This window comes from Camponotus vicinus, unplaced genomic scaffold (genome assembly GCF_025532165.1).
Source record: "Camponotus vicinus isolate PSW18456_S1 unplaced genomic scaffold, iyCamVici1.0 SCAF_1, whole genome shotgun sequence".
NCBI lineage: Eukaryota > Metazoa > Arthropoda > Insecta > Hymenoptera > Formicidae > Camponotus > Camponotus vicinus.
The window spans coordinates 25,036,697-25,056,712 of record NW_028141945.1 but is presented as its reverse complement, the minus strand read 5'-3'; the positions used below and the strand labels follow the sequence as shown (position 1 = coordinate 25,056,712).

General features: G+C 29.6%; 1 protein-coding gene across 1 annotated transcript; it reads left to right on the top strand.

Annotated features, from left to right (window-relative positions):
• The first annotated feature begins 193 nt into the window (after window positions 1-193).
• On the top strand, window positions 194-16,808 carry LOC145959844 (terpene synthase-like). Its single transcript, XM_083079034.1, has 8 exons — window positions 194-461; window positions 3,268-3,367; window positions 3,483-3,637; window positions 11,350-11,494; window positions 11,943-12,063; window positions 15,847-15,986; window positions 16,070-16,172; window positions 16,355-16,808. Exons 2-8 carry the CDS (start codon window positions 3,305-3,307, stop codon window positions 16,588-16,590), a joined length of 963 nt encoding a protein of 320 aa, XP_082935160.1. The 5' UTR covers window positions 194-461; window positions 3,268-3,304; the 3' UTR covers window positions 16,591-16,808.
• The last annotated feature ends 3,208 nt before the right edge of the window (window positions 16,809-20,016 follow it).

Here is a 20,016-nt window from a genome sequence, read left to right as displayed (position 1 = left end):
TAAAAAGAGATCTCAATGCGATAAAAACGTGAAAACCTCTCTAACATCCAAACTTCCTAGATGTACCAAAATCAAACCAAAAAAAATTGGTTTGATTGATAACGAGGTGGAAGCGCAAAGAGTGCAAAGATAAGAGAAAAAGCCATGTATAAAGAGAAAGGAGTATGATCATAACGAAGGCCGAGACATTACTGATTATTGACCAATAGTCAGTAATGTCTCGGCCTTCGTTGTGATCATACTCCTTTCTCTTTATACATGGCTTTTTCTCTTGTCTTTGCACTCTTTACGCTTCCACCTCGTTATCAATCAAACCAATTTCTTTCGGCACATCTGGGAGGTTTGGATGTTGGAGAGGTTTTCACGTTTTTATCGCATTGGGACTATCATATTCTTACTACAATGACTCTCATCAATATGGACAACTTTTCATAATTCGGACTTCTCTTTGTTTTAATAAGGTAAAGTATATCTTTCCTTGATTCCTCGCGTCACTTGGACGATTTTGATGTCGAGGTGAGCGTTGCGCTTTTTGCTTGAATATGTCATCGCCATGCGCATATATATATTTTTTAGTTATTTTTATTTTATCATTTTGTACAAGCGCTTTTTATTTTTCGACCGTTATTATTTTTTTATTGTCTGCGTTTTATTAGATAGTCGACCGTTTTAATATGTTTGTTTGACCTTTTGATTTTTTTTTAGTGCGCGCACCTTTCCAACGTTCGCGTTCTAATCACGTTATGCGATCCGTTTTAAGATATTGAAAATGATCCGCATTGGATCGAAACGTACGTTTGTCGATATTTTTGTATTTGTATTATTTTTTCGATGGATAATGTTCGTCTTTTTTTTTACTATCAATTATTAAAGTTACTATCAATTATTAAAGAATATATGCATTTTCCGTCCTAGATTTATGTTCTAATTTGAATTACGTAATAACAACCTACGCCACGGTCCTTAGCCTTTCTCTTTTATCAAATTTGTTATCTTACGGATCGTTATTCACTTTTGTTTTTACAATCATTATGAATCTAGAGAGACTCAACAGGTCTCTTCTTCCAAATGAAAAGAGACCTCAAAACATACAAATCTCCCATTTCTGTCTATCAAGACAGAAGATCAATTGAATTTATGGAAACATTTTTAGAACATAAGAACAATTTTGCAGCTGTAGTGAATAAACATCTATTTTTATAATGATATATAAGAAAACACAATTGTTTCGAAAAAAAAAATGTAATTTGCAATTAACAATTACATTTTTTTTCTTAAAAGCAACTATGTTTTTTTTTACACCAATTGATTCCTCTCATTATTTTGTATATAAAATTATTAAGGTAAGATAATCGAAAAATGAATATTTTACTAGATATTTTATGGTTTATGTTAAAATTAAGAAATGATTTCAAGCCCCATAACTCGGAAAGTACTTAATGAAAACTAACTTAATTATAGTGTTTTGGAAAGCTCCCGAGATAAGCTACAAGAATATGCAAAAGCATATAGGGTGTCCTGTTTAAGAAGTTGGAGGTGACCTTCACATAACCTTGACAGTGCTATTCGAGGTCATAATAATGTTGCTGTGTAATGCGCCACATAAAACCCTATAACTTTTGTATGTGAAACATTGTTTTTTAAAATGCGTATTTTTCGAAATATTAAGGGGTTTCCACACTTTTGGTAAACCCTGTATATATATATATATATATATATATATATATATATATATATATATATATATATATACAGGGTTTACCAAAAGTGTGAAAAAATAGTCAATCATGAAATAAATGGGAGGAAGGTTTTAAAATGAACACCATATATATATATATATATATATATATATATATATGGTGTTCATTTTAAAACCTTCCTCCCATTTATTTCATGATTGACTATTTTTTGCGAAAAATGCCAAATACGTCAATTTTGTTTTTGAGGGGGACATTTAAATACATTGAATATAACGAAATTTTTTCATCCCCTTCGTCGAAGTAGCTACCCCTTCAAAAAGCTTAAATGGCAATAGGAGACAAGTATATCATTTTAAAAGTCTTTTTTGATTTTTTATATTCTTTCTTTTTTTTTTAAGTATTTTTCGAGAAATCGCACTTGGAAGCTTTAGATGTCAAAAATATTTTACATATAAAGATAAATTTTGGAGTAGAATTTATTTATTAGTTATTTATTATAATAAATGTTCAAAATGTTCTGTATTGTTTTATAAGCAATAATATAAATGATTTTCAAATTCTGAACAAATATTTTGAAAAGTTTCTACAGGAATATCTCTGTATTCTTGTACAATTCTTCGACGCAAATCATTTATGTTACTGCATTCTTGTACAATTTTTTGACGTAAATCATTTATATTACTGGTGTTTTATAAATAACGGATTTTAAGTGCCCCTACAAAAAATCTTCTTCAAAATGTTAAAAAATTTATTTTTTGCGCTAATTTTATTTGTTTATAATTGAAATATGATTGAATTAAAACAATGTCGTACAAGATTAAGTTGACTGATGAAGATTAACTGTGATTTTTAAAAATTACGTCTGTGACGTGCCTAGTCTTAAGTTAATTAAAACAACCTTTATATTATAAATGTCAAAGAAAAATAAATAGTTATATCTTTCAACATTTAATTGAATTCTTACTTTTATTTTAATAAAAATGAGAAGTATAAACTTTTTTCTTGCATTATATGTCGAAATAAATTAATATTTCTAAATTTCACTATTCATGTTCCATAGTATTTGGTAAGACTAGATTTATAAAAAATTTAATAGTTGTACAATTTTAATTTTCCGTATAAGTTAACTCTTGATTATATCTGTTTCAATTAAATATTTACAAATATTTTTTCAGTTTTTATCAGTTACATTTACTAATAAAGGATTACAAGACCGACAATTTTTACAAATATTTTACGAATATTGAATATTGAACACATAAGTAGTGAAATGTAGATAAATTAACTTATTTTAATGTGTATAATACAAGAAAAAAATTTATATTTTCTCGCCTCTAATAATACAGCTGCATTGAGGAAGAAGTATTCAATATTGAGTCGAAATCGAATCATTCTATATCGATAATTGATCGAAAGATGATAAAAATCAATTAAAATCGATGAATATAATATTAATTATGAATTAATTTTTTTTCATGTTTTCGATGTGTCGACTTTTACATCAATCTGATGAGTCATTTCTCGCTGGATTATATATAAAAATATTTTTCTCCTTAAATTATTACAGTTTTGAGAGAGAAAGATATCGCTGAGAATTGAAAAACATGACAAATACAAATAACAACTCGTTTTATTATTCTCTGAGTGGCAACAAACAAGAAGATGAGGTAAGAATTCATCTTTCATTCTATTTTTTCTCTTTTTCTTAGGTATTTCATTTGTCTATGATGACTACAGAGATTTTGGTGACGTAAAAATTTAAAAAATTATGATTTATTGTAGAAACTGTTAGAACCGATCAGATACAATCTTCAAGTTCCTGGAAAGCAAATAACGGCAAAATTAATCCAGACTTTTAATTACTGGCTAAAGATATCGCCTAACAGAATAAAAGCAATCGAAGAAATAGTAATCATGCTTCACAACTCGAGCAATATGTAAGTTTGCATTTTGCTACATCATAATTTTTTATGTTTTTTTATTCCAATTGCGCACATTTCTATTTCTTCATAATATATATATATATTTAGATTGTTATGGTTGTCTAACATAATTTTCATTAAGAAATATTATTTTTGTAATATTTCACACAGCACCAAGTCGACTAAAAGTACTCTTAAAACTGGATATATTTTTGTCATAGACATCTTTTACTGACATCGTTAAGTCGATAAAAAATGGCTAGAAGCCGTTTCATGACTTGAATTGAGTGACATTTTAGTCTTATCTATATGATGACTAAAAGATGACTTCATTCAAGGACATCTATATAGATTATCGATACTCGGCAATAGGAATACTTTAATACAATAAATGGACTATTTACCATTTATGCATCTAATTTCAAATAATCTTAATATTCTATTTAATATTCTAAATCTCAACAAGGAATATACCTAGTGAAAACAATCTAATCAAAATGATGTCAAAATGTTATCAAATTGACAAGAATATGATATCAAAAGGAGTGATCAAAATGACGGCAAAAAGATGGCAATTTGACTGCAAAACGTCCCATACTTTGATGATGATCCTGACTGTCATTTTGATGTCTGTTTGATGTCAAAGTAAACAATTAGAGCGCATTTAGACCTTGGCAGAAAAGCAGAAGCTAACATAATTTACGCTGATAGTAACAGTTTCTACTATTTGTTTTTCTCATATACTGCTTACTATTAACGCGAGTTCTGATTGGCTTTCTGCTTTTCTGTCAAGATCTGAATGCCCCCTTACTCTCTACAGGAATAAATGCAATATTAAAAAATTAAATTACATTTATAATAGGAGACAAAATGAAGACAAAAATACATTATACAATGTTTTTATTCAATATAAACTTCAAACGATTTTGTTCTTAATAAAGTCATGTGACATTTTATATCTTTTTAAACTTAAATGCATAACATGTTAGGAGATTCAGATTATTTGTACAAAATACATCTAAATATTTATCGCATTCATCATACCATGTTTTATTTTTCATTAGGATATATCTTTCTAATTTTATTATTACATATTATTATAAATGCTTAAAACTGATACCTGATAATATTTATGGACACTTTAAAAGAAAAAAAATACAGGGTAGACCATTTTAACCTTTAATGGAGAATAACTCGAAAACCAAGCCCGGGAGAGAAAAATGTTTCAGACAAAAGTTGTTTGGTTTCGAGGGGGCCATAAGATGATATCATTGGTTTGACCTTGAAGAATTATTTGAAGGTCACATGAAGGTCACCTTCAATTTCTTAAATGGAACCTACTATTTGTCATTGCATATTCTTGTAGCTTATCTCGAGAGCTTTCCAAAACACTATAATTAAGTACCTTTTCGTTAAGTACTTTTTGAGTTATGAGGCTTGAAATAATTTCTTAATTTTACATAAACCGTAAAATATCTTGTAAAATATTCATTTTTCGATTATCTTACCTTAATACTTTTATGTAGAAAATAATGAGAGGAATCAATTGGTGTAAAGAAAACACATAGTTGTTTTTAAGAAAAAATATGGAATTGTTAATTGCAAATTACATATTTTTTCTTCAAAACAACTATGTGTTTTCTTTACACCAGTTGATTCCTCTCATTATTTTGTACGTAAAAGTATTAAGGTAAGATAATCGAAAAATGAATATTTTACAGATATTTTACGGTTTATGTAAAATTAAGAAATTATTTCAAGCCTCATAACTCAAAAAGTACTTAACGAAAAGGTACTTAATTATAGTGTTTTGGAAAGCTCTCGAGATAAGCTACAAGAATATGTAATAACAAATAGTAGGTTCCATTTAAGAAATTGAAGGTGATCTTCATGTGACCTTCAAATAACTCTTCAAGGTCAAACCAATGATACCATCTTATGGCCCCTTCGAAACCAAACAACTTTTGTCTGAAACATTTTTCTCTCCCGGGCTTGGTTTTCGAGTTATTCTCCATTAAAGGTTAAAATGGTCCACCCTGTATAGTCTAAATCTCCTAACATGTTATAGCAATTATAATCACTCAATGTATAGCACATACTTTTTGGATATTTCTAAAACTCATAATATGAGCCTTGGGAACACCGGTTAATCTAATCTAACCTAACTAATCTCAATCATTACAATAAGCTAATAAATAAAATACGATGTATAAAATGCAAAGATATATTATACAATTAATAATACTTACTTGTCTTCTATCCATGTTAATTCTATATAATTATGTAAGATTGTTCTATTTATTCGTTAATCACTCGTATTCTTGTTGCACTATGTCCTATGTCCCGGCAGATGAACTAAAAACCATTGTTAACAAGCAAATTGTCACTCATAAGCAGTAAGATGTAAGCAGGAAGAGAATCGACCAATCATGATCAAGCAATATTCTAGTTTCAATGGCTGCTTTATTATAATTGACTATAATTGGTCGTTTCTCTTACTGCTTACTAATTTTTATATGGGCGATCGCGCACACTATTTAAATTTATAAAATCAGTTGAACGTGCAATATCGTATAATAATACCAAAATAAATGCGATTGGGAGCTTAAATTTTCAAAATATATAGAAATCGCAATACATACCACTATAAAACAACGCCAAAAATCTCTTTCGAAATAAAATAATCGATTATAAATTCAGTCCAAATTATCTTATCATAATATACTCATTTTAATGTCAATATGACATTGAGTTTTTCTCATTAATATTATATGTATATATAATTAATCAATAAAAAATCTATTTCCACTTTTCCTAAAGTATTTCATCAAATACAATCTCAATATATATGGTGTCAATTTTTCGTCATATTAAACTATTTTCTTGACGCAATGACGATAAACAATTTGACGTCATATTAACATTAGTTTGACTATACTGTTTTCACTGGGTAGATTATTAAATAAATTATTTTAAATTTAGTTTATTAGAAATTAAATTGAAAAACAGTGATGATATGGAAGAGGATACGGCCACAGTATATACAGTAGCGCAACTCCCTGTCGGCACCTTTGATGTCAGTGTTGGCCAAAACGAAGTGCGCATGCGCGAAATAAGTAAGTTGATCAGTAACGTCATCTGAACTTCTATCTCACTTACTCTTTCGTATTCATTCTACTCTCTCTGTCTCTCTCTCTCTCTCTAGCTCATGATACATACAATATTATTAATATAAAATGTATTTTATTGAAGAATATATAGAAATAAATTGTTAATAATATATCTAAAAAAGAAAAACATCAAATAAAAAAATAAATAATTGTTATAAACGAAATATATTACATCCCATACAGCACACAATGATTGCATACACATTGCAGCAATCTTTCACCGCAATGTTGCAACATTGCAAATTTACTGCAAAATGTTGCTGCACCATTGCTGTGGGATTGCAGCAACGTTAAAATGTCCGCTTTTAGGAATATTGCAATATAAGATTGTAGTAATGTTACGGTGCAATGTATTTGTAATATAAAAACGCGTTTTGCTACAAATGCAGACCGTTCTAAATTTAATAAATAAACTTTGAAAATATTTAAAAAATGTTTAAGAAAGATAGGAAAAAACATTTCCCTTTAAAAAAATTTCACGCTTTAAAAAAATATCTATTAGTGTTTTTTATTAATAAATTTATTAATAATTAATTTTTTATCTATAAATGTTTCTTATTAAATATTTATCTCAATAATATACATACAATTATTTTACATACCCTCAACACCAGAATATTTTAATACGTGCAATAAATGAACTATTTCTCATTTATCCATTCAGTGAAGAAAAATCTGTTTAATATTCTGAATCCCAACGAGGGATCCAGATTATTAAATAAATTATTTGTTTAATAATCTAGATCCCTTATTAGAATTCAGAATATTAAATAAATCAAGTCAATTTATTAGAAATTAAACCGACTCAAGACAAGAAATATAATTACTGCATTAGTCCTTTGTAGACCTTATATCCACTTTAGACGAAAATTCGAATACGAATTAGTTAAGTTTGGTGTCGCCACGTAGCGGCAAGTAAAGAAACATATGTTATACATTTTCGTTATGTTAAAATGTTGCTGCAATATTGCCAAAGTAATATTACAAAATAATATCTCTGCAATATTTCTGCAGCATTACACTGCAATGTGCAATGTTGTAACATTGCAGTAATGTTGATGCAAACTTCTGTGCTATATGGGAGGTAATAAAAAATAGAAAGTAAAAAAGGTAAAATATATAAAAAATGTTATACTTTTTTATGCTCAAGAAAATAAAAATTATAATTACTAAACTACATAATATTATAATATAATTATATTAAATAATCAATTATATTAAATAATTAATATATGAAATTAAAGTACAATTAAACTAATATATTATACATATATATAAAATATACATAAGCATGTATAAATAAATACTTCATTGTTTAGTTTAAAGTTAAGAAATATAGGGTAATGAGGTAGATATTTAATTGGGCATTTAAATATGTGAGAGAGAGCAAAAACAAAAAGAGTAAGCGAGATAGTAGTTCAGATGGCATTATGCCATCTGAACTTATAGGCCAATGATTCCTCACCACGATTTCTATTCGCCATCTTATACCCTATGACGTCATTGACATCATGTGGGCTGCGTTCCAAAATTCACTGCCAGTACTGAAAATCTATAATTTACGTGACATACACTATATATTTTCAGTACTAGCAGTGAATTTTGGAACACAGCTGTGCTTGTGTTTCGAGTCTAATCATACTGCAACAAAACGAGTTTGCTATACGAAGGATTTGGGAGCTGCTTGATTTAATTATTCTTATTTTCTAGGTTGAGTATATCATTTAAACATATAGCGACGCTATATATTATATTTTATCCTCCTCATTCTCTTTTATAATATTTACATTATTACATTTATATTATAATAAATGCAAAATGTAAAATATATATTAACATATAATATAAATATACTAATGCATTAAGGTATATAATAATGTATATAATATATGAACACATAATTTGATAATTCTTTCAATTATTATAACAGTTCTTTCTAGCAAAACAATCTTTCTCAATTTAAAAAAAATGTATGTAAGTTAATTGAGATTATTATGTTATAAACTTATAATATTACATAATACATGAAAAAACAAGATCTTACTCAGATTTAACACGAGCAACAATTAGCATGACGTCAATAAACGTCATCAGTAACGTCATTAATGACGTCATGGAGTACAAGATGGCGGAAAAACCACTTGATTTCACAGTGACTAATCAAAAACTGTTCGCCATTGGCGCATCTCTGATTATAGGTCAGTTTCACCATCTCCGGTTAACTCAATAAGCCGATTAAATTTAAGAATTGCCAACTACAAAACTTAAACTAATTTTTACTCACAGACATCTTATTGTACATATTAGCAGCTGTTAAGTGAGTGTGTAATATTGTTATTGCCACGTGCATATAATATTAAATAAGTATGTAACATTATAATAAGATGTCTGTGAGTAAAAGTTAGTTTAAGTTTTATAGTTGGCAATTCTTAAATTTAATCGGCTGATTGAGTTAACCGGAGATGGTGAAACTGACCCTGTATGGGCCGCTTCGACCAAACTCCGATTAACTCAATCGTTGATTAAAGGGTTGCCAACATGACAAAATAATTCAGTGTAACCAATTGTATTTCTAACAATATACAGAGAGAAGCCAATATAATTGTAGAAATACAGTATATCGTCAGAAATACAATTGGTCACACTGAATTATTTTGTCATGTTGGCAATCCTTTAATCAACGATTGAGTTAATCGGAGTTTGGTCGAAGCGGCCCTATACTATAGCAGTGATTGGAGAGGGAAAGAGCCTTCGCCGCGCGCCGCCATTATGTTACAGTGAGACCGCCTTCATCGCCACGCACTTCTAGCCACGCGGATTGGCCGATTTTCTTTAATTTATTTCTCGTTAATTATTGCGAATATTGCATAACTGTACAAGATTTTTCTTCTAATTTTGAGCCACTCTACCTTAATTTTTTAAAGTCATGCTCACTTTCATGACACCCTGTATACAGGATGTTCCACACTCGCAATTGAAATTTTAATAACATTCCTAAGTGAAAACTAAGATGAAAATTCTAATACAAAAATGTTGAGGCTATAATATTTTTTAAGTTATAAACAATCAAAGTTTGTCAATGATATCGTGTAAAATTCGCGCATAATTACATTTACACGTGTACCGATCTATCATCTGTTATTGATTTTTTCATGTCAGATGATTTTAATTTTTACTGCATGACTGAATTTATTTTTTTGTTTTATTATAATGATTTTTATAATGATAATAAATTAATTTCTACAAATATTTCTTTGATTAAAGAGAAATGTATCTCATTTTTCAAATATGTTAAATATGTTTTTATTTAAGATTTTATAATTCTGTTTAAATGTAATAATTGAACAATTATTTAAATTTTTATTTAAAAAAAGAACGTTTTCTGCATATATTATTTATAATTTGTAACTAATGTTGTTACTAATTTGTACTAATTAATCACCATAATGTATGATTATGTATTAATTATGTAAATAATAAATACGCACATAAGAAATTCCAAAATAAAATCAGCTATGCAATAGAAATCAATACCACCTCATATGATAAAATCAATAACAGATGATTGATCGGCACGCGTATAAATATAGTTACGGACCTAGCGCGCAAATTCTACACGATATCATTGACAAACTTTGATCGCTGAAATTTGTGATTTGCAATTATATAGACATATCTTAAAAAATAGATGTAAAAATATTGATCTTTTATAAAATATTAATAACTGTTTGCGCAATTAATTTCTAAATAGTATTTCAATAAAATAATAACGATATGGCGAATAATCTTAGTGCAATTATGAAGAAATTTTTTATCAAGTCATGATGTCATTATTGTGAAATGTTTTCACAATTTTCCTATCGAGGAATCCATCCCCGTGGCAACGGCATCGACGCATATCCTGTGAAGAGCAGGTCTAGAGCAGTTTCCTGGAAAGCGAGAGACTTGGGTTCGACTCCCGATCCAGCCACTTGCATCTCACATATTTTTTTAGTCCACGAATATTATTTCCTAACAATTATTCATTGGACTGAAGAGAATATACACACACTCTTCAGCCCAATGAATAATTGCTAGGAAATAATATTTGTGGACTAAAAAAATATGTGAGATGCAAGTGGCTGGATCGGGAGTCGAATCCGAGTCTTTCGCTTTCCAGGCAACTGCTCTAGACCACTAAGCTATCTAGATCTCATACCTAATGCCGCTTTTTAACACAATGACATGCGACTCCAAAGTGATGTTGGCATCTCGCTCGATGGATGCAATGCCGATTGCCACGGAGGACTCCTGAAAGGTCGTTCGCTGACCAAATAAGTGTCGGTGGAGGTATTCGCGTGCACTGCATGCTGGCTTCCGACTGGTTTTTCGTAAGAAACGGCACCGACGAGCACAACATAATTTTTACATTACATTTATTTCTATATTATTATTTCTATACTACGTGTATTTTATATTACATTTTTTTTATATTACATGGATAAAATTGAATTTATATATCAAAAGTGCAATTTTCTATATATTCTCAATATTATAATTTGTTTTATTTATTTACAGAATTGACGACATTCAAGATAATTCCATTTTGCGGAAAGGTATTCCTGTCGCTCATTCTGTTTTTGGGATTGCTAGCTCACTAAGTGCTGCCGCTTATATATTGTTTATTGCTTTGGAACGAATTATTAATTTACAACATCCTGCAGTAAGTAACCATATTATACTTACAAAAAAAAAGATAAAGTATACAGTATTTTAGTCGCATTATCTTTACAAAGCAAGATTGAAAATAACAGATCTTATTCTCTCTTAGTGTTCAAATATTTTCAAAAAATGCAAAATTTAAATACTATCCTTGGATTATATGGCATTTATATATTTAAATAAACCGAAAAGATTAAAGATTATTTTGTTATAGAAAAAATAAAAATTATTGCGAGACTTGATTGAAAAGGAAAACATACATAAATGTTTTATCGTTAAAAAAAAGATAAACATTTTATGATATTTTAACATAAACTAATTTAATATAAAACACATTAAATGTCGTTAAAATTGTAAAAGATAAGCTCCATAATGCATTAGATAAGCTCCATAATGCGTTAGATAAAATTGTGTATTGTATTATTGTACTAACTACGATTTCTTTTCAGGCACCAAAAGTGTGTATAGAACAATTGTTGGAACTTCAAAGAGGTCAAGGAATAGAAATTTTTTGGCGGGATAATTTTATTTGCCCAAGTGAGAAAGATTACAAGGCTATGGCAATAAAAAGTAAATGTTAATATTTGTGTGTGCATATATATATTTTTTTGAAATAAAAGTTACATATAAAAAAATATATATAATATAAATATATATAAATATATATAAATATATATATATAAATATATATATATATATATATATATAAATTAATAGATATTTCAATTATGTGTGTGTGTGTGTGTGTGCGCGCGCGCGCGCGCGCGTGTGCGTGTGCGTGTGCGTGTGCGTGTGCGTGTGCGTGTGCGTGTGCGTGTGCGTGTGGGTGTGCGTGTGCGTGTGCGTGTGCGTGTGCGTGTGCGTGTGTGTGTACATGTATACCCAGTAAACACTAAGTAACAGTAATATAATTATTAGTTATAATTTCCCACTCAATAATATAATTATTACAGTTATATAACATGTATAACTTGATGTTTGCTGGGTACGTATATATATATGTGTATATATATATATATATATATATATATATATATATATATGCTGGGTACGTATATATATATATATATATATATATATATATATACGTACCCAGCAAACGTCAAGTTATACATGTTATATAACAGTAAAAATTATATTTATTGAGTGGGAAATTATAACTAATAGCACAGGCCCACAAAAAAAAAGTACCCTGTGCTGGCGATCTGACTAGGCTAGTCTTATGTATTTTGGCCCGCTGAATTCGAATCTGACGTCAGAATTGCTGCATCACGTCACAGTTTTTTTTAAATCTCAAAAATAGACGAAAATTTCGTAAAAATCGACATTCTAGGGTAATAAGACTGCGCTTCTTGAAGAAAAAGTTACCGAAATCATATTTTAATGTATTTTCAGACATTATAAATCCAAATCCGACCTAGAATATAAACGTTGTGCTCAATTTATAATGCGAGCTGGACCTAATGCCCGAATAATGTGTCTTATGATCGTCTGCGCTTACGCACTCTTTTATCTTCAAATGACCTGTGAAGTGGATTTCTCTTACGCTTTTTTCTTTCTGCTATATGCTATTTTCTCTTTTTAACATCCAACAAAAATCAGCTATCATATTTTCATCCCATCGTCCTTGATATTGGCGCTCAATTTCTTTAATATCTTGATGGAATCGCTCTCCTTGCTCCTCACTGTAATCCCCAAGATTTTCTGGAAAGTAATTTAGGTGTGAATGGAGAAAATGCAATTTTAGATTCATTAAGCATCCTAATTTACCAAAATTTTTAACCATATTAGCTACTATTTTCTCGTAATCTATTATAATCCGAAGCCAAGTTGAAGGAGGGAATTTTCGATGGTCCTCAAATTCGTACAATGCTGCAGGACGAAACGTTCATTACTACAATGAATGACACTGAATAAGCTGCGTGGCTTAGTTTTCAAGAAGTAGTAGAAAATTTCTTGGGTAATCACAAAAGTAAAGATTACGAGAAAATAGTAGCTAATATGGTTAAAAGTTTTGGTAAATTAGGATGCTTAATGAATCTAAAATTGCATTTTCTCCATTCACACCTAGATTACTTTCCAAAAAATCTTGGGGATTACAGTGAAGAGTAAGGAGAGCGATTCCATCAAGATATTAAAGAAATGGAGCGCCGATATCAAGGATGGGATGAAAATATGACAGCTGATTTTTGTTGGATGTTAAAAAGAGAAAATATAGCAGAAAGAAAAAAGCGTAAGAGAAATCCACTTCACAGGTCATTTGAAGATAAAAGAGTGCGTAAGCGCAGACGATCATAAGACACATTATTCGAGCATTAGGTCCAGCTCGCATCATAAATTGAGCATAACGTTTATATTCTAGGTCGGATTTGGATTTATAATGTCTGAAAATACATTAAAATATGATTTCGGTAACTTTTTCTTCAAGAAGCGCAGTCTTATTACCCTAGATTGTCGATTTTTACGAAATTTTCGTCTATTGTTGAGATTTAAAAAGAACTGTGACGTGATGCAACAATTCTGACGTCAGATTCGAATTCAGTGGACCAAAATACATGAGACTAGCCTAGTCAGATCGCCAGCACAGGGTACTTTTTTTTTTGTGGGCCTGTGTAATTATATTACTGTTACTTAGTGTTTACTGGGTGTGTATATATATATATATATATATATATATATATATATATATACACACACCCATATATATATATGTACAGTAGCGCTCAAAAGTATTTTGACAAGGACAATAATTGGGCTAATTTAATACAAATAGAAGACACAAATATACAACTATTTTTTATTGGAAGAAACTTGATTTGTCTACATATTTTTGTAAAAGAAATTGTAGTTTGATAACAAAATTACAAAACCAAACTAAAAATAAAGAACATGATTGATCAAAAGTATTTTGACACTGTAATCAAATGAAAATTTTTAACGCTTAAACATCATCTTTATTTTTAAATGAATCAATATTTAGTAGCATATCCATTAGCCTTTATAACAGCATCACAACGAGCCGGCATCGAGTCGACTAACTTCTGTATTCGATCCAAAGGAATTTTTCCCCACTCCTTCTTAAGAGCTTGAAATAAAGCCTCTTTATTCGAATAATTTTGACATCTTACTCTGCGATCTAACTCCTCCCACAGATGCTCTATGGGGTTTAGATCAGCACTTTGACTTGGCCATTCGAGAACCTTGACTTTTTCACGTTTCATAAATTCGGTTATGTGCTTGGACTTGTGTTTTGGATCATTGTCGTGCTGAAAGTACCACCCAGGTGGCATGTTCTCTTTAGCATAGGGCATCATTTGCGTCTTTAATATGTTCTCATACATAAATCGATCCATATTCCCTTCAATGCGAACTAGCGGTCCAACTCCATAGCGTGAAAAACAGCCCCAAACCATAACACTGCCGCCTCCATGTTTGATGGTGGGCACTTGGTATCGAACATCATATCTTTTGTTAACAGGACGTCGAATGTACTTAATCCCATCAGATGACACTAAATTAAATTTGCTTTCGTCGCTCCACAAAATACTAGACCATTCAGAACTCGTCCACAGTTTGTGGCGTTTTGCAAACGCAATTCGTAACTTCTGGTTCTTTGCAGATATAAGAGGCTTCTTTGTGGGTCGACGGCCGTGTAATCCATAAGATATTAGACGACGTTTGACGGTTGAAACATGAATATCCGTGTCGTAATTTTCTTTCAGTTCGTTTTTTATTGCTACTGCCGACTTACGAACATCACTAGCGGATAGTCTTTTTATTATGCGATCAATAGTAGGAATTGTTTTTTTCGGACGGCCACTTCGGGACTTGTTTTCGATAGTCCCTCGTTTATTGAACACTTTATTCCATATACTAACAAGCTGCCGAGACACGTTAAAATTACGTGCAACTTCTGCTTATGTTTTTCCTTGTTTTAGGGCGGTTATAACAGCTTTTTTAAAGTCAGTGGAATATTCTTTAAGCTTCGGCATGTTAAAAGAATCACAATAAATTGATATACACACAAATCAAGTAATACTACAACCGACACTTTGGAAAACTCGAAACAAAATGACTTGTCAAAATACTTTTGAGCGCAAGATATGGAATGTTTGTCATTCAGCGCCTACTGTGAACAAACAAGTTCAAACTTGTTGTTTACTTATGACCTGCAATCACATCACACTCAACGATAAACTAAAACGTTTTTTATTTAGCACTATGTAACGCGTAATAACAAAGAATTTCTTGTTGTCAAAATACTTTTGAGCGCTACTGTATAATTGAAATATCTATTCAATATATCTATTTATATATATATGTGTATAATTGAAATTTCTATTAATTTTACAGAGATTGGTTGTCTCTTTAACTTACCAGTAAGATTAATGAAATTGTTCTCAACTTATGAAGAAGATTTGTCGCCGCTATTAGCTATTTTGAGTTTATACTATCAAATACGTGATGATTATTGTAATTTATGCCTCGGTGGTGTGAGTAATAATATATATATTTGCAACGTTATACGTACTTAAATGAACTGAAAAGATTGAAGTCAATATATTTCTTGTTATAGTATACCGAAGATATAAGTTACTATGAGGATTTGACTGAAGGAAAATTCAGCTTTCCAATTATTCATGCGCTTACAACCAATCCTGATGATAAGCAAATAATGAGTATCCTTTATTATATATTATTTTTTTTATATTTTTTTAGTTAACACACTAGTAACACATTTACTAAAGAAATGTAAACAGCCCTACATTACATATACATACACATATACAATTTTCAGATACTTTATAATTTTATTTATAATTTTATTATATATAAGTTTCCTTAATAATGTCTGATAAAGATATTCTAAAACAACGAACAAAAGATATCGAAATGAAACGTCATTGCATTAAATTGTTAGAAAAATTTGGCTCTCTTAAGTATACAAGAAGCGTACTTGAAGAATTGGACATGAAAGCAAGAGCTGAGATTGATCGCTTAGGAGGCAATCCGCTCCTAATAAAAATTCTAGATGAGTTCAAGAATTGGGATAGCAAAGAAGCGTCCCAAGATCCCTTAACACGAACGTTTTTATAAGAAAGAAAGTATACCCATACAGAAAATAATTGATATTAGATATCCATTGAATATTCTTCATAGGCATTAAGGATATCCACGAGTATATGAGAATCAGTTATTAGAAATAGCTATAGATATCCAAATGTTCGCCAAACGAGTTTCATAAATATCCACAAGATGTATAAGCCATTATCCACAACATCCAGAATATCCATACAACATCCAGTGGATACTTATGTGTGTATATATAAATAAATAAATAAATATATATATATATAAATATTATATATATATATATATATATATATATAATATTTATATATTATAATATTTATATATATATATATATATATATATATATATATATTTATTTATATATATAAATATATATAAATAAATAAATATATATATATATATATTACATATATATTACATATATTACATATATTGATATTTATTAAATTTTTGCATGGATATCCATGTTTTATATATAACAGAATTCGTGATCGTCTGCGATTAATTTTTGAAGCTCTGAAGCTCCTCACAAAAGATAGAAAAGATGCGGCTATAATAGTCTTCGAGCTAGTGCGCTCTTTGACCGATGAGCTGTGATTCGCGGGTCTTGTACCGTGCACGGCCTTATATACTGTCTTAATTGGATTCCACTCTCGAGTTCGGCGCTCCCGTTTTCACTACCTAGTGACAAGACGCGATGTGGATGTATATAAATATTCAGTATATCTTTAGTAGCTACTTGGTGAATATACACTTACACGAAAAAAAACCGGGTCATTAAATTTTAGCATTTTTTTATCAAAGAAGATTGCAGAAAATTGATTAAAATATGAATTTATTAGGAAATAAATGAGCTTAAAAACTCATACATTTTGGTACCAGGAAACTGATACAACTGAGCAATGCAACTGTTTTAAAAAAATTTGTTTCCCATTTCTCAAAGTCTATCTTCAACGTCCGCCATTTTGTAAAACATTTTTTGTAAGTCAAATTTGTTTTTTGTTTTTAAGAGAAATGTTCAAGCTTTAATTTGAGCTTTGTTTCATCTCAATATGATGATTTTTCACTGATTTATTGCTATTGAAAGATGTTAAAAAATTGTGCTAAAATTTAGTGGCCCGTTTTTCTTGCGTGTGAATATAGATATGAGAATAATATCGTGTGTATCTAGTGGATAACTTTAGTAGTTACTTAATGGATATGGATATGTGGATGATATACAGGGTGAGCCATTTTAATTAACGCACGCAATTATTTCGGAAACAAAGCATTTTAGAGAAAAATGTTTCAGACAAAAGTTTTATGGTTTCGAGGGGGCCATAAGATGGTATCATTGGTTTGACACTGAAGAGTCATTTGAAGGTCACGTGAAGGTCACTTCAATTTTTTTAAATGGAACACCCTATATATTTTTGCACACTTTTGTAGCTTATCTCGAGAGCTTTCCAAAACACTATAATTAAGTACCTTTTCGTTAAGTACTTTTTGAGTTATGAGGCTTGAAATAATTTCTTAATTTTACATAAACCGTAAAATATCTTGTAAAATATTCATTTTTCGATTATCTTACCTTAATACTTTTACGTACAAAATAATGAAAGGAATCAATTGGTCTAAAGAAAACACATAGTTGTTTTGAAGAAAAAATATGTAATTTGCAATTAACAATTCCATATTTTTTCTTAAAAACAACTATGTGTTTTCTTTACACCAATTGATTCCTCTCATTATTTTGTACGTAAAAGTATTAAGATGAGATAATCGAAAAATGAGTATTTTACAAGATATTTTACGGTTTATGTAAAATTAAGAAATTATTTCAAGCCTCATAACTCGAAAAGTACTCAATGAAGAAATACTTTATTATAGTGTTTTGGAAAGCTCTCGAGATAAGCTACAAGAATATGCAATAAAAAAATAGGAAGATCCATTTAAAAAATTGACGGTGATCTTCACGTGACCTTGAAGCAACTATTCAAGGTCAAACCAATGATACCATCTTATGGCCCCCTCGAAACCATAAAACTTTTGTCTGAAACATTTTTCTCTAAAATGCTTTGTTTCCGAAATAATTGCGTGCGTTAATTAAAATGGCTCACCCTGTATACAGGGTGTCCGATTCGTGAGGGACCAAACGAAAAATTATGATAGATTGGGTCAAACTAAGAAGAAAAGTCCTCTACCATTTTGCAAAATTCGCAATAATTATTAAGTAATAAACAAAAACGTCACATGAAGGTTTAATTTTTTAAATGGAACTCCCTCTTTTTTATTATGTATTCTTATAGCTTATCTCGAGAGCTTTCCAAAACACTATAATAAAGTATTTCTTCATTGAGTACTTTTCGAGTTATGAAACTTGAAATAATTTCTTAATTTTACATAAACCATAAAATATCTAGTAAAATATTCATTTTTCGATTATCTTACCTTAATACTTTTATATACAAAACAATGAGAGGAATCAATTGGTGTAAAGAAAAAACATAGTTGTTTTTTAAAAAAAATATGTAATTTGCAATTAACAATTACATATTTTTTCTTAAAAACAACTATGTTTTTTTTTTACACCAATTGATTCCTCTCATTATTTTGCATATAAAAGTATTAAGGTAAGATAATCGAAAAATGAATATTTTACTAGATATTTTATGGTTTATGTAAAATTAAGAAATTATTTCAAGTTTCATAACTCGAAAAGTACTCAATGAAGAAATACTTTATTATAGTGTTTTGGAAAGCTCTCGAGATAAGCTATAAGAATACATAATAAAAAATAGGGGGTTCCATTTAAAAAATTAAAGGTAACCTATTAAAGGATCTACTAGTTATCTATAGAGGGCATAAACCTTATATAGCTATTTAGATATTTATTAGATATCCATTAGATAATTTTTTCTGTGTGGGTATTAAATTTATGTATTTGTTTATCATATAAAGTGTCTTCCTAAGTGCGCTGAAAATACTGACAGTACTGTTTTCGCGTTCCAAAATTGTTTTCAGCATGCTGCAAGAGAATAATAATTATTACCATTTTAATGAAAATAGGTCCTAAGGAGTTGCTAACTTCTGACTGATTCTGCACATATTCTCGAGGTAATACAAATTCAGTAATGCATATGGCGACTGGTTGTTTCCACATTTTTCGTAATATTTAAAAAGAAAAGAAAGTCATTAATAAATCTATCATTTTATGTCATTAATAAATATATCATTTTATACGTCATTACATATTTTTATGTTATTTTTTTATACTAGTTATAATGGTTAATTTTTCTATTTTAATACCTTTCGCTTCTTTTTGTTGCTATAAAATTTATTACGCGTTGTCAAGATTTAAGTCTCCTTCCCTCTCCCCTCCCCTCCCCTCTCTCACGATCCATCTATTTATCCCTTTATCCATGTCATCTACAATACTACAAATGCATT